A 14,909-nucleotide genomic window follows, 5' to 3' on the forward strand; every position below is an offset into this window, starting at 1 on the left:
AATTCTGTTGTAATTTTATTAACAAACGAAGAAGATATTGGGAAATGACTACTGGAAAAATAAAACAAATATTCTAAGAGAAGATAGAATGGGACTTAACAAAACAACACATTTGTGAGAAAGGGGAAGAATGGGGCAAAAAAAATTATTCAAACTCAACAGTGGAACTTTAGAAAGCAACTTTATATTCCTGTTTTATCTCATTCCTAGACAATAACTTTCTTCTAAAGCAAATTTATAATTTGCTGGAGGTGCAGTTCATTAGCAAATGTTTGCCTAGTATACATGAGGCCCAGGTTCCATCTCTAGAACTACAATTAAAAAAAAATCTACATTTGTGTGTTTCTGAACTGCCATGCTAACTAGCTATACAAAAGCAGCAAAGTGGTTTGTAACATATAAATCATACATGTATTAGGAAATCTGTTCTAGGAAAGAACGTTACTCAAATGATGTTTGATTTTAATCATAACCACTCACTTGGCAAAAATTTTTCAAAGTACATCATGAGTGCCAGACAGAGGAAAGTGTCAAAGGCCAACATGAAATGTGTTGCTATAATTAGATTGGAGCCGACTGGTGCATCAAGAAATGCATTAGAATTTACGTCATAATCCAAGTGTAAAAGCTGAAAATTAAAAAAAAAGATAAGTTACATTTGTGATACATTTTAAATAATTTAAATAACAAGAATAAGATGGCTACTTATTGTCTCCTCCTGGGAATAGAAATTTAAACAAGGAGATGGCCTACTTGATGGTTGTCAAATGTATCAGAAGGCACGGACAGTTGAGAAACTGTAAAAGGTGTTAACAACTGTGGTGAGGAAAGTGTGTTCTAAATGAAATTGGAGCATTAGGAGGAGGTAGGGAAACATGGCAAATGATGGCACTAGAGCTAAATTTAGACTTTTACCAAATAAGACAAAGTCAAAAGAGGGGTGAGTCCTGAAAATGGCTGCATAACAAATAATTTTCATTCTGGAAAAAAAATAGTAGTGATATGTTAAAAACAAACAAACAAACAACAACCCAGTAGGGTCTATGATATTCTAATGAAGAATTGCTTTATTATTAACCATTCTTTTCTTAAGCACTAAAAACCAGCTATTTCATGATTGGCATCACCATTTATTTGGAAGGAAGGCAATAAAATAAAAGTTCAATAAAATAAAAGAAAAAATTTTATGAAAAGAAACACTTTGCCAGTTAGTTGATATGTTTTCAAGGTATTTTTAGCTTGATGGTGTATGTTGTTTTAAATTGCTAAATCAAAATATGAACAGAAGCTGAAGCCACAGAAATAGAGAGCAGAAGAGTGGTCACTAGAAGCCGGGGAGGGTCCAGGGAGGAGGGGATGGGGAGATGTGGATCCATGGGCACAAAGTGACCTTAGAGGGGAGGAAGCAGCCTTGGGGCCCTACTGTATGTAATGTGACTAGAGCTCACAACATGGTGTTCATAACATCAAATATGTATTTAATAGCCAAAGAAAATGCTTTATATGGTCTCCAAAGGATTTTGTATTGATCATTCACCCCCTGCCTTTGGTTTAGGCTTATTTTGCTGGGCTAAGTACTTTCAAAGCTTTTAAAAGTTCAGCTTTGCAAAATCAAAAAGTCTACAGGAGGGTTTTAAATTTCACCATGTTGAAGTATGAAAACTATTACAGATTCTTTTTCTTTTCTTTTTTTTTTTTTTTTTGATTACAGATTCTTCCAGAGAAGAAAGATGCTTTTCACCGATCATTAGATGGCTTCTTACCTGGGACATTCCAAGGGTGAAAGCAAACGGGCTAAGAAAACTGAAAATCCACTCCAAAGACACTGGGAGATATCTGTACAATGCTGTGAATCCAAGGCTTCCCCAGAAGACAGTAAGGTGGAACACCACTAGGCTAGTGAGGAAAGACTTCTTCACCAAGACACTCATCAGGAAAGCCAGAGCAATCTAAACAAGAGAAGACCCAACTGGGTAAGCTCTCTCCATGAATTATTAGTGGCATGATAGCAGGAGGGATTTTACATACAACATTTTAGTTCTATTATTAGTTTGCATGTAATGAGTGAAACTATTATTTTGCCAATTGTATTAATAATTGACATCACAAAGCATTACTAATCCAGTTGTACCCACCTATAGATTTTTGCATGCAACTAGAGCAGGCAGAAAACAGATAGACTAAATAAGTTAATCTGAAACCAACAGTTTGATTTTTAAGGCAAGAGATAGACAGGGAAAAATTTAATTCATCAACTCACCAGTGACAATCCATAAAGGAGAAAGAGGGTGAAAACTACCATGAAGTTGGTCAGAATAAAAAACTGGGTAGATTTTATAGTAAGTTCCAAGAAAAGGGCCATAATGAAGATGAAGCCAGCATAGAGCAAACCCCAGGAGAGCCTGGTGTAAAAACAGAGCTTTGTTTTAGTACTTAGTGTTCAGTTGAAAAGAAGGACCCACCATCGATTCTACTGTAATTTTTCATTGTTCATTTGCCCACTCATTCATTCATACATCCATGCTGTTGTGCAGCAGATATTTATTGTCTATTCTAGGATATGCTATTACAAACTAAAACTTTTAGAACAGAATTCATAAGTAATTAAGAATATTCTTTTTCTGAAAAATAATTTCAGAAACACACATGCACACACATCATTATAAACAAAAAATTAAATAATTAGGTTTCAAGTCTGATGAATTTGGGTTGCAACATTTCATTTTGGACTTTCTTACCCTGTGACTGTGGGAAAACTCTGTAACCAATTTTTCTCCCCTTTATTCCTCTGAAAATAGAAAACTATACTATAGTGAGAACATGGTGAGGTGAGGTTATGTGGGTCACCATCTCAGTTCATGGTAGCCCCTTTGTGAATCCCTGCTATCTTTTTCTCTAGAGGCTTAAAGGTTGAGAAGCCTCATAAATTTCCTTGGAGATAAGAAATTACTCCTCATGGTGAAATTCTGTCACTTCTCTTACCAAAAGCTCTTTTCACCTTTTCTCTGCATCAAGGAGTCTACATACTTCCCCTTAATTCCACTCATTTTCCAGTGAGATAGAGTGCTAAAAATCATATCATTTACTTTGTCTCAGAATAGTCCACTATGCTTTTCTTATCAATTTCTTTATCTTGTTTTACAGTCTTCTTTAGAGAGTATAATGAAATAAAGATACTTTTAAAAAATCAAAAATAGCTGCAAGACCAACACAATAATAGCCAGCACATAGAGCAATTATTATGTATTGGGCAGTGTTTTAAAAACTTAGCAAATAGTAAATCATCTGCTTCTCACCACAGCTGAATGCAGAAATGACATTTCTATGTTTTACTCATGTTATTGACAGAGAACCCATTGAACAAAGATGTTAACAGTCTCAGATCCAAGTGTTTGGCTCTAGAATCTCCAGATTTCACTGCTCTGCTATAATTTCCTCTAATATTAATTCAGTAAAGAGGTCAATACTGATTTTCAGGATTTTAGCACAGAAGGAACTCTAACTCCTAATTGATTATAATATGCCCAATCCACCCATCTTCCTCGCTTCACTGGTACCTTTGTCCTTCTCCATGCCCTGTCAGTCAGTTAATTACTCTCGAGGTCTCACACAGAACCTTGTCCATTCTTGGAATTACTCAAGCTTTGACTTCTGCCCTTGCAGTCCCGTGCTAGCTGGAATTCCACCTCCATCTGGCAGAGATGCTGACCTCTGTCTTAGCCATTCCATTATCACAACTGCCCAGCAAACTAAACCTGAGAGAATCACAGTCACATTCTGTCTCATCCTGGCAAACATTATACCAAGGGTGACTTATTGCATTCGGAGGATAAAGGGAAAAGTTAGAAAATCATTAGGTTTTAATAAAGATACATTGCAGACACCCACTTTTCCCAAGATTCTCCATTGAGAACACTGTGCTACAGCCAGCTCACCATAACGCTGAATCCTGCAGGCCCATCATGGTCATCAAGGCCTTCATCGTTTTCCTCTCCCTCGTGACATTGATGGATGCATAGTAAATGAATGGGGAAAAGGAGATGATGCAGAAGAAAATGAAAAAAATCAGTTGAGATTCCTCCTTGACTAATAAAGGGCTGTATCTTCATGTATCTTCCGGTAACTGACATAAGTTCCTCCATGACTGAATGATTTGTTGTGGTCTGAAGAAAGATAATAATAAATAAAATTTCCACACTGAATGACATGCTGGGGTTTCGTGTCTCTGTTTTTATCATCTCTTTTCCTAGAAATGTGCAATCCTTCTAGGATCTGAAGTTGGCCTACATTTCCACATCCGTGTACTGCACTGGCCCACCTGGATTTTGGATTCCAGGCTTTCCATAATTCTTAGCATTACTGTGTTTGACTATCTCCCCACCCAATGTCACTTCATGATTTCTTTGCAATGCCTTTTCTGATCTTAGATTTGACAAACCCCTCACCTCAAGCTTCTAGTTTAATTGCCATTTTAATGAGACTCTTTCCACAGCTTTATAGGCTGGGAAACTTGCTTGTTTGTCTATAAGGACTTTTTGATATGCCCATGATCATCTACTTCTGTTCTATTGATGTCCTTATTATATCCCTGGTTTCCTGACAACATTTCTTCTCTGTATGCCTTATTTCCTAATGACATACAGCAAATTTAGTAGTCTTTGTTGTAAAGATACAAATGAGTAAATGAAAGAACAGGGCTAGCCATTTATATTTCCTTCCATGAGATATCTAGTACCTCTGGTATAATTAGTTTGCATGGAAAATTAGTTTTCATTGAACATTTTGTACTCACTTCTTTAATAGCAGCATTAATGGCAGCTTGAAGAGCCACAAAACCTTCCTTCCAGAATATTGAGATGTAACAGTCAACATCTTCATCTTCTTCAAAACAATGAGCTTTGTGATTAAAAAAGACAAGAAATCATCACTAGAATTATATCAATTCTGATCACAGGAAATGGACTTTTCAGTGGCCCATAATTCAAATGGACTTATTTTGGCTCTAAAACATGAAAACATAGGTTATAGTAATGATTCTCCAAACGAGTCAGGCCAAGCTGTCTTGGGGAACGTTCTGCCTGTAGTCATCTTTCTCATACCACCTTTTGTGCTTCTCTGCCAATCAAGAATTTTGTGGAACTCATTCTATTTCTGCATTGTGAAAACAATATCTTTTTGATATTAGTTTTAGTCAGCTTTTTCACCACTGTGACCAAAAGACCTCACAAGAATGAAGTTTGATGTTCATGGTTTCAGAGCTCTGACAGCTGACTCTGTAGCCTGGGGCCTGAGATGAGAAAGAACATGATGGCAGAAGGGCAGGGTGGAGGAAAGCAACCTAGGACATGGTAATCAGGAAACAGAGAGAGTCCTACTCACCTTGGACAAAATGTATACCCCAAAGGCTGCCAGTGATCTACCTCCTCCAGCTACACCCTACCTGCCTACAAACACCATCAAGTTCATCTGTTCAAGTGGAGCAATGCATTGATTAGGTTAAGGCTCTCATAACCCCATTATTTCACCTCTAAATTTTTTTTGCATTGTCTTCCATGTAAACTTCTGTGGCACACCTCATATCTAAACCATAACAATGTTCTTCAAACCAGCAGGATTTCTAGTATGCATTGAGAAACACTGAAATACAGCTTGTTCTAACATGGGGTACAACACAGCATAAAGGGCCAAATGGAAGTTTGAATAAGGAAACTCACTGTGCTTAAATCATGTCAATCAGAATGTCTTTTGAAGAGAAAAGTTTATTTATTAAAAAAAGAAGATCTACCAGTCCATTGATATTAATATATTTAATGTAGCTATTTTATATATGAACTATGTATAATATGTTGAGTGTATTTATAATATTTAATGAAATTATATTAAGGTGATAGTCTTTAATAAGATTAATTAAAGTTAAATATAGGAATCAAATGCGTATTGCATTAAGATTTTAAATATTTAAAAATTATTTTTAAATATTTCAGATCTACAAATAATATAAAAATAGACACACATGTACCTATCACCAAATTTTAAAAATAAATCATTACAAATACAGTTGAACTCCTCTACATACTGTCTAAATGTTGTTTCCTATGCACCAATCCTTGAAGTAGCTAATGATGTTTCTGAACTTCATGTTTACATATATCTTTAGGCTTTTACTGTGTAACCCTAAACTATATAAGTGATTTTTAAACATAAACTCTATTTAACCCATAGATCTCATTATGTTCATTATTCTGCACTTTACTTCAGTTGTTATGTTTAATAACTTTGAAATCTGTCTAAATAGCCCTATTTATTTCTTCTTATGATTATGGAATCCCATTGTAGAAATGTGAACCAGTCAATTTATTTATCTACTCTCCTGATATTTGGGTTAGTTCTTTTTTTCTTTTTACTGTTGTCCCCAGCCTCCATTAAAAAAATCTAAAATTTTCTTTTTAAAAGGCAAATTTAAATATCAAAATAAAAGTATCTAAGCTACTTGTTTCTACTCTTATCCCCAGCCTCGATTAAAAAATCTAAAATTGTTTTTCACCCAGGGGAAGGAGACTGAAAGCTATATTTTTTTGAAGAATTCTTTTATATTTTATCATGAATATGTGTGTATCAGTCAGGGTAGTCTATGATATGCTATAGTAACAAATTACCTCTAAACCTCAACTTATCACCATAAAAGCTTATTTCTTCCCCAGGCTATAAGTTCAGCAAGGTTCTTTGGTCAGAGGTTGGGGGATATTCTATTCCACATTAAACTAAGGATTTCTAAATGAAATGAGTTTTCTGCACTATTATATGTGACTCATTCTGCTTGTAGGAGCAGGTGAAGAAAGATGAGAAATCCATACTTGCTTTTAAAGTGCCTTGAGTCTGGCTCTTCACTGAGAGCTTCCTAAGCCCTCAAGAAGGAGAGAACAGGCTACCAGTCTTTAACGTAGGATGAGAGTTTTACTAAAAAGATTTTTATGATGATGGGTTATATATTATTCAATTTTTGCAAAATTTAGAAAATTATATGATACTGGATAGGCATGCTCTTTTCTACATATCCTAGTCAATACTTTGTACTACTGTTAGTTTTTGCAAATCTAATGAATGTGAAATGATGTAACAAGTGGTTTCAAAATACAGTTCTCTGATTGCTAATGCAGGTAGAAATCTCTCCACGTGCTTAATCTTGATCTGTGTTTCATGTTTTGTGAAATACCTGCCATGTCTTTCAATAATGTCCTATTTTGAGGTCTTTTTCTTATTTATTCAAAGAAAATCTTCATATATTCTGAAATCATCTTTTGCTAGTTTTATTTGTTATCAATATCTTTTTTCAATTCTATCTCAAATTCTCACTATCTATACAGTATCTTTGGATAATAAGAATTACTTGATTTTTATCTAGCTGAATATATCTATCTTTTATTTTGTAGTTTATATATTTTTCTTTTGCAAGAAAGTCCTCCTATCCAATAGTTATAAAAGTATGTTCTTATACTGACTTCCAAAAGTTTTGCAGGACTTTTAAAATTCTTTTACCTAAAATTGGTTGTTCTGTATGAGATAATTTTATTTTGTTCTTTATGGAGAGACAATTTTCCCTGCAGTTCTCAGCATTAATTGGTAATGTCCTCTCAGTCATATATGAGTGTCCATGTTTATGTGAGAATTTTCCAAGATTCTCTCTTCTCTGTCATTGGCTTATTCATCTGTGGCAGTAACATACTGTCTTAATTTCTTATTTCATTTTAAAAATGAGTAGCTTGGATACTTTGTTTTGATATTTAAATTTGCCTTTTAAAAAGCAAATTTTAGAATGAATATGTCAACTTCTCTGAAAAAGTCTATTATTCCTTAGATTACTTGCTTATTTTATATTCTCAGTTTTATAATTCCACTGGGAAATATATTTGTCTGTCTATCTATCTATCTATCTATCTATCTATCTATCTATCTATCTATATACATACACACAGCTTGGGCAATTCTCTTGACTCTCGTGGTGCCTTATTTTTACATATTGGAGAGTAAATTTACATTTAGAGATATTTTGTCTCTGCTGTCTGAGTTGAGGTCGTATTTTTCTAGAGAAAATTTATAATATCTTCTGTCAGGCACCCCAGTGTCTGACTAGCCTAGGAGCACTTTATATTTTTTAGTTGAGATTTTTCAGATTAGCTTCTCAAGTTAAGGAAGAACTCTAGACTCAGGAGAAGGTGACTGAAAGCTATGATTTTCTTAAGAATTCTCTTTGTATTATTTCAGAGCCCAAAGGGAGAACAACAAACTTCATTTTATTCTTTCTTTGGCAACAGGTGTCTCTTTTTTGGTGAACTCTTGCTGAGTACACAGCCCTCCAGATTCCAAATTAATTCAGGAAACTTCATCTTTCACAAACCCAAGATCTTCCCTGTTCCTACATAGCTACTAAACCCCAAATCTCTTGGTTGCTGAGCTTGGCAAAGTCATATAGCACCAATAATAACCAATTAACACTGAGTTTGGTGCCCTCTCCATTTTAGACCTTCGAGAATTGCCCTTACTTTCATATGGATTTACTTAAGCATTTAAAGGGAAGTTTGTTCTATTTTATCCATAAATTTTATTTTACCTTAACAACCATATATTACAGCTATATATCACAGATAATGTATGTTTATATGTACATGTGTACATATGTATACACATAAGTCATATCTGGATATATGTATATGGCTATATATAGTGATCATATATTGAATATGTTAGTTTACTCAAAGATGAAAGCACATTTTTTGAATGTGTAGAATGACATGGGCATCACCATGAGGAGAGATGATCTAACTTGACATATTAACATCTGTTTCTATGAATGGCTCAAACATAAATGAAATAGTGATCAGTGTGATCATATGGCTGGAAAGTTACCTGTATGGTCCCTGTGTTCCTTACTGATCGGGATTCTTTGTCCCAACAAGAATTTCAGATGATATGAGTATGTGTTTGTAAAGATGACTCTATTTCCTCATGATAATCTGCTTTCAATTCTTTAATGCTTTCTTCATCTGATAGTCCCATGACTTCTTTACCTGCCATTACAAGAAAGTGATGTTATTAGTAAATTACCGGGAGACTCACCTTCGAGATGTCATGTTCAATAGCTTTTACTAGAGTTCTTTATGAAAATAAAATGAAATCATGTATTGACTTTGGCAGAGTCATGAAATCTAAAATGTTGGGGGAAGATGTTTCTAAAGTTTCATTTAGATACCATCAGAAGAAACACATAAAATTTAGTTATTTTTTTTCCCACATGTTGTGATTATTGAGCCAATTTCATCAACATAACATATACTATACCAATTAAACTATTTGTAGAATAATTAGTATTCTAATAAATCTAAAATTGTATATAGGTATACAATTAGGCACTTGCTGATACTGGAAATAAATATAGTTATTTTCCTGTACAAATTCTGACAGTAAGGTGAAGAAATTTAAAAAAAAGATAATTTTTCAAAATATGTAGAGTGCCTATGTTGACATAACTTAAACGAATCCTTTATTTCCAACAAAGGAGAAGTATGTTCAGTTTCCCATTTTAGCAATTTTGATAATTGACACAATTTTATCAGCTGAAATGTAAATTAAGTGCCTGCATCTGCATGGATTCTGATATCACAGATTCCTTGTGGATTGCTGGACAACTCACCTGTCATGAAGGAGGTGGTAGCTACTTTGCTCATTATCTGTTGGGTTACATTGGTGACAGGCGTGTATTCCATTGCAAATTTGGATTCATTAAATGAATCTACCCTTCCGAGGTTCACAGGAGGCCGTAAAGAAAAGTCTTCAACTTGATGACCAACAGGATAGAAGTACAAACAAAGTAGGAGGAGCAACGCGTTCATCCATTCCTAAGCAGCCCGAGAATGAGGAGAGAAAATTGTGATTTCAAATTGTTCATCCATAGTCATTTGTCATAGAATTCGTCCCTTTGTTCCTTTTTAAAATTTCAACACATCTTGCAATATGAACCATTTAAAATATGTATAAAACAAACTGAGTAATTTAAATGAACTATTAATAGTAATTCAAATGGATTGAGCATCAGTACCAGTGCTAAAGGACTGATCATGAGAAATGAAGCGCAACAGGACACGCCACTTTACATTATTGTCAGCTAGTGTTACTTTGGTAATGCACTCATTGATGTATTTGATTCTGCTGAAAGTCCCTGTGTTGAAGAGACCCAGAGCATTGCTATAGGGATGATATGCCAAGTTTCAGACATTGGAAATTCAACAGAGTGATAACGAGGAACACTGTTTCAGTAATTAGTTATAAATCCTGGTCACTTGCAAATTCCCATTAAGAATCACCATATTTCCCAAATGCATAATTTTAAAAAGATTTCACTATGTACATACAGTATAATTCCCATTTAATTCAATATGCTACCTTGCTCTATGAAACTGATTTTAAAAGATACCAAAGTTCAACCAGGCTTTTCATTACATGGTACCATTAAAAAGTAGTTTTCTTCTTGGCACTTATACATTCCCAAACTTTGTACTACTTTTGAAGAAAATGAATTTTTTTTTTAAAGAAAGAAATTCCACAGTTACCTGTGGGTTGATTTGTTTGCTGTGTCTTTAGAATATCACTACTTATGAATGAGTGGGGAACACTAATAAGAAGAATAATTATTGGCTTTTAAAACATTTATTGAATTCTCAGTTTCTGGCCAGCCTCTGTGCTTTTAGGCCTCAATTTATAGGTTTTTGCCAATTTAAATGTCTTCAAGTAGATTTAGAGTCTTAAAAACAGATTCTTCTGCTTTATAAAGGTTTTTCATTTTATTTTTGGTAGGGGAAATATAAAATAAAAGCATAAATGCATCTCAGGTAATATACATCTTCCTATCTTAAATACAAAGTGGCACAGATAACGAATCATACCATTAGTGGCTCTCTTTTCATTCTCCACTTTTTAAGAATGTTCTTATGTAATAAAGCCCAAGTTTGTTGACACACGCTTATTTTTCTCTTACCCGTGTTGCTCTGTTCAATGAGAAAGAAAGGGAGAAAATGAGTAAATGTGAGTTCATAACAGGAACAAATAACCTGCAAACAGAAAGGGAGCAGCCTGGTAACTCCAGTATCCCATACGAGTGCTACAGTCTGGGTGTTCCTGAGTTAGCATGTTATTACTCCCATGCCACCTTCTCCCTGCTTCCAGGCTCTGCTCCATCATGGATTTGTGAGGCACTTGGCCAGTTACTGACTTATGACTTCTCAGCTCCAAATTCGTCTTTCATAGTTTTCCCTGTGAAGATGGATATGGCCCCTTGAAATTACCAATTTTGCTAGCTGGTATGATGTTCAGTTTTGTCCCTAGAGGACTTTCCTTCGTCTGTTTTCTGTTGCTATAACAAAATACTTAAGGCTGGGTATTTTATAAAGAGGTTTATTTGGCTCACAATTCTGAGGGCCAGAGGATCCAAACAGCATGGTACTGGTGTCCTGGAAATGGTCCCTTGGTGGTATCACAGCACGGGGTAAGAATGGAAAGAGAATCAACTGCGTGCAGAAGGGGTCAAGCTCATGAGGTGGTCTTGATTTACAACCTGCTTTCCTGAGAACCAATTTACTCTGCAAGACCAGCATTAATCCCTTCCCCAAACAATGTCCCCAATAGCCTAATTACCTCCCCCTAGACCCCCTATTTTTAGGGTCCACCATTTAAACACCACCACATGGGAGACTTACTCTTTTGTGCATGAACCTGTTGTGAACAGATCACTTCCTGGAAACTCCCTGTTCTCATTCCCAAGCAAAGATATGTTGCTGCAGAGGTTTGCTGTGTGGACCCCACAGGGATTTAAAGCGGAGTTAGGCAACCACTGAAGGAGGTACCAGACCTTCATGTAAATACAGGTGGGAGTGAGCTGGTAAATAGAGAAAGAGAAATGCTGAGAAAGCCCCACCCACATGTGAGTCCTTTGTACTGGGTTCAATACAGAGACTGGAGCAAGAAGTCTACAATCCCTCAACCTATATTTGCACTGAACTGAGCAAAAGCCACAGTGGCTTATTGATGGGGTTGGGGTGAAAGAATGGAGAGAGATCCCCTTTGTGGCTCAGGTGGACAGGGCCAGAGAAAGTTGAGGGTAGAAAAGCAACAGAAAACAAAAATCTATAACTCTCAGACCCATTCTAAGCACAAGCATATGTTGGTCAACCTGAAGAGTGTGTAGGGTGTCTCATTATTTGAATTTGTATTATTTTGTTTTTCATAGAAATTTTTCATGTTGAATGACTATTTAGATTTCTTCTGTAAATAGCTTTTTCTGTATTCTGTTTGGCTTTTTTTTTTATTTCATTATTATTCCAGATGCTTATTTGTTGCTAGTTCATTAGCTTTGCCAATCCAAAATCAGTGTATATTTTATCATAAGCAAATTTTAATTTTGTTTTAGTCAAATTTAACAACTTTTCCCTCTAATTCTGTATTTCCTGTGTATATCCAGTTTAGAAAGTATTTCCTCTTTGGGAAGTTACAAATACATATTCCTAATAGTTTCAAAGATTTTTTCGTTATAGTTACCTCTTTAATCCAAGTTTATTTGTGTATAAGATGTGAGACAATGACCTACCATGTTATTGTTCTTCTTTTCTTCTGTAATTGTCAGGCAAGTTGTCCAGACACCAGTTACTTGATGGTTTCTCCTTTCTTAATTGTTGTGTCTATTCTCTCAAATACCAGATGTATATGTATATGTGTATTTATACACATACATGCATATGCATTTTGAAGTAGTCTACTCTTTCAATTAATCTCTACGTGTATGTCTTACGTACAGTCTAGTAACTAGAGCTCCATAATAAGCCTTCCGAAGTACAAGGAAAGGTCTTTCTCCTTGTTCTCTTCAAAATTGTCTCGACAAGTCTACTGCTTCAATGTTTAGAAATCTAAACTGGTAGCTATATTTTATGAAGTGAATTATGTTATGCATGCCTTTTTTGTTTGGGATGATCATGCATTGTGTTTTGTTTTCCTATTAAACCTATGCTGTCTTTGCTTTTAGTTCTATCTTCATACCTTATCAATTCTTTTTAAATTGGTAAAAATTTCTTCTTTTCTCTCCTGTACCAAAGATATGAGAGGTATTTACAGTTCTTTAATGGTCACTCTTAAATTTTGGAGTTTCCCAGGGAACTATGACTTATTTTATGAAAGCTTAACATCTTTTACTATCTCTGTTTTCTTACAAATATTGTCTAGATATTTTAATTTGCTGCTGAGTTCCAACCCGATCATTCTAGTCGTTCTTACTTAGAAATGTGTTCAATTTTTAACTTAAAGTACATAGTGAAATAATTTTTCCAACAATAGAGAGTGATATGTTTGAGATTATGTTCGAGGTAGAGGGTAAGCATTTCCCCTCAATTGGGATTGGGTTGGCCTCTGCTGGATTAAGAATTCACCAACCTTTGTCCTCTGTAGGGTTAGTTCTCTATGAAACATCCTATATACTTTACCTAAAATTGCCTGCAAGGAGCAGCATTATTCTTCTATGGATACTGCCTTCTCCTCTAAGGATTACAATTTGCAGTAGACCAGAACTTTCCTCTAATAAAGAAGCAAATCAGTTTTATGATATTTGACATTGAGTAAAGAACATGTAGAGGAGTGTGTGTGTGTGTGTGTGTGTGTGTGTGTGTGTGTGAATTAGTAGAGGAATATATATCTACATTTTATTGTAGCAGGGATACAAAATTCCTCAGAGGCCAATACTATTGCCACTTCTCTCCATAGCCCCAGTTAACCAACACTATACAAATACGATTTGCTGGGCCTCCCCTGAAAACTGTGGAACACAAGTGCTTTTGTAAGGTCTTTCCTGTGGGAGGAATGAGGACGTCTAAGCTACATTATAGAAAATAAAGAGATCCTGGAATGCTTACCAGTTTTCTGGGAAGCATGCCAGGAATACGACTTGGAAGGCTGGGTCAGGACTTCTACCACAGAGCCAGCAGCTCCATGGCGAAGACTGGCAGCCGGCTCTTAAGTCCTGACTTCTGAAGCCAGTGGTCTCCTCCCTCTCTGCAGACCCCATGGACACTCAGGGCTGCTGTGAACAGGTCCATAGTGATGAGGAGTGGGTATGAGCCCACCTGAAGCCCCTGTCCCAGCCATGGGACAGGATCACACAGGGGGTGCTGCTGTTTCCTAGTCAAAGCTGGGGTGAGGAGTCCAGGGGCCAGTTCCAAAGGCAATCCCGTTGGCCAAGGCAGGCTCAGAGGATATTGCCAGAGAGGAAAACTACACAGGACGTTCACTGAGGCTGGAAGCAAGTCTATCGGATGAAGAAAAGAGGTCAGGAAGCCCATGGAAAGAGAGAAGGAGGGAAAGGAAATTTCAAGAATGAAATAGCAGTAGGTCAGGTTGCTCCATGAGAGGGTGCTGAGGCTCCCCATGGGCATTCTTAGTGTGGAGAATTATGAATGGGCACTTAGAAGGGGGTCATGCAGGGTTGTAGGGGACAGTGAGATGGCTCAGAGTGAGATCTTCTAGCTGTGGAATCAGCCATAGCCCTGGGCAGCATGGAGCCATCAATCCCTCCCCCACCCCTTCGATCTTCCATTGTAAGTTAGTATTACAACTTTATTTCTCCCCAACTGGTGTATGTTCTTCAGTTCGTGAAAAGATTGATAACATGAATTCCTTGATACGCATATGGCAAATAGTTTCCAACTCGAATGACTTGACTTTTATCTTTTGATGCTGTTTTTAAATTCAAACCAAAATGTTTATACTACAGAAGCATGTATCATCTGTCTACCACAAATCATGCACATTCAAAGCAGTGTTGTGAGAAGGAAAAGCTACATAATTCACATTCTGATTCAACTCATGATATTCAAAGA

General features: G+C 35.9%; 1 protein-coding gene across 1 annotated transcript in view; it reads right to left on the reverse strand.

Annotated features, from left to right (window-relative positions):
* Positions 1–14,563, reverse strand: part of LOC308636447 (ABC-type organic anion transporter ABCA8-like) — a 59,714-nt gene extending 45,151 nt beyond the window's left edge. The window contains 11 exon segments of the mRNA XM_081271925.1: positions 481–628; positions 1,764–1,949; positions 2,261–2,402; positions 3,936–4,063; positions 4,065–4,163; positions 4,793–4,896; positions 8,905–8,997; positions 9,000–9,065; positions 9,689–9,893; positions 10,938–11,039; positions 13,947–14,563. Of these exon segments, the coding sequence (XP_081128051.1) occupies positions 481–628; positions 1,764–1,949; positions 2,261–2,402; positions 3,936–4,063; positions 4,065–4,163; positions 4,793–4,896; positions 8,905–8,997; positions 9,000–9,065; positions 9,689–9,893; positions 10,938–11,039; positions 13,947–13,964 (1,291 nt within the window). The 5' untranslated portion in view covers positions 13,965–14,563.
* Between the last annotated feature and the right edge of the window lie 346 nt (positions 14,564–14,909).

The sequence above is a fragment of the Spermophilus citellus genome (genome assembly GCF_964194105.1).
Source record: "Spermophilus citellus genome assembly, chromosome: 17".
NCBI classification, from domain to species: domain Eukaryota; kingdom Metazoa; phylum Chordata; class Mammalia; order Rodentia; family Sciuridae; genus Spermophilus; species Spermophilus citellus.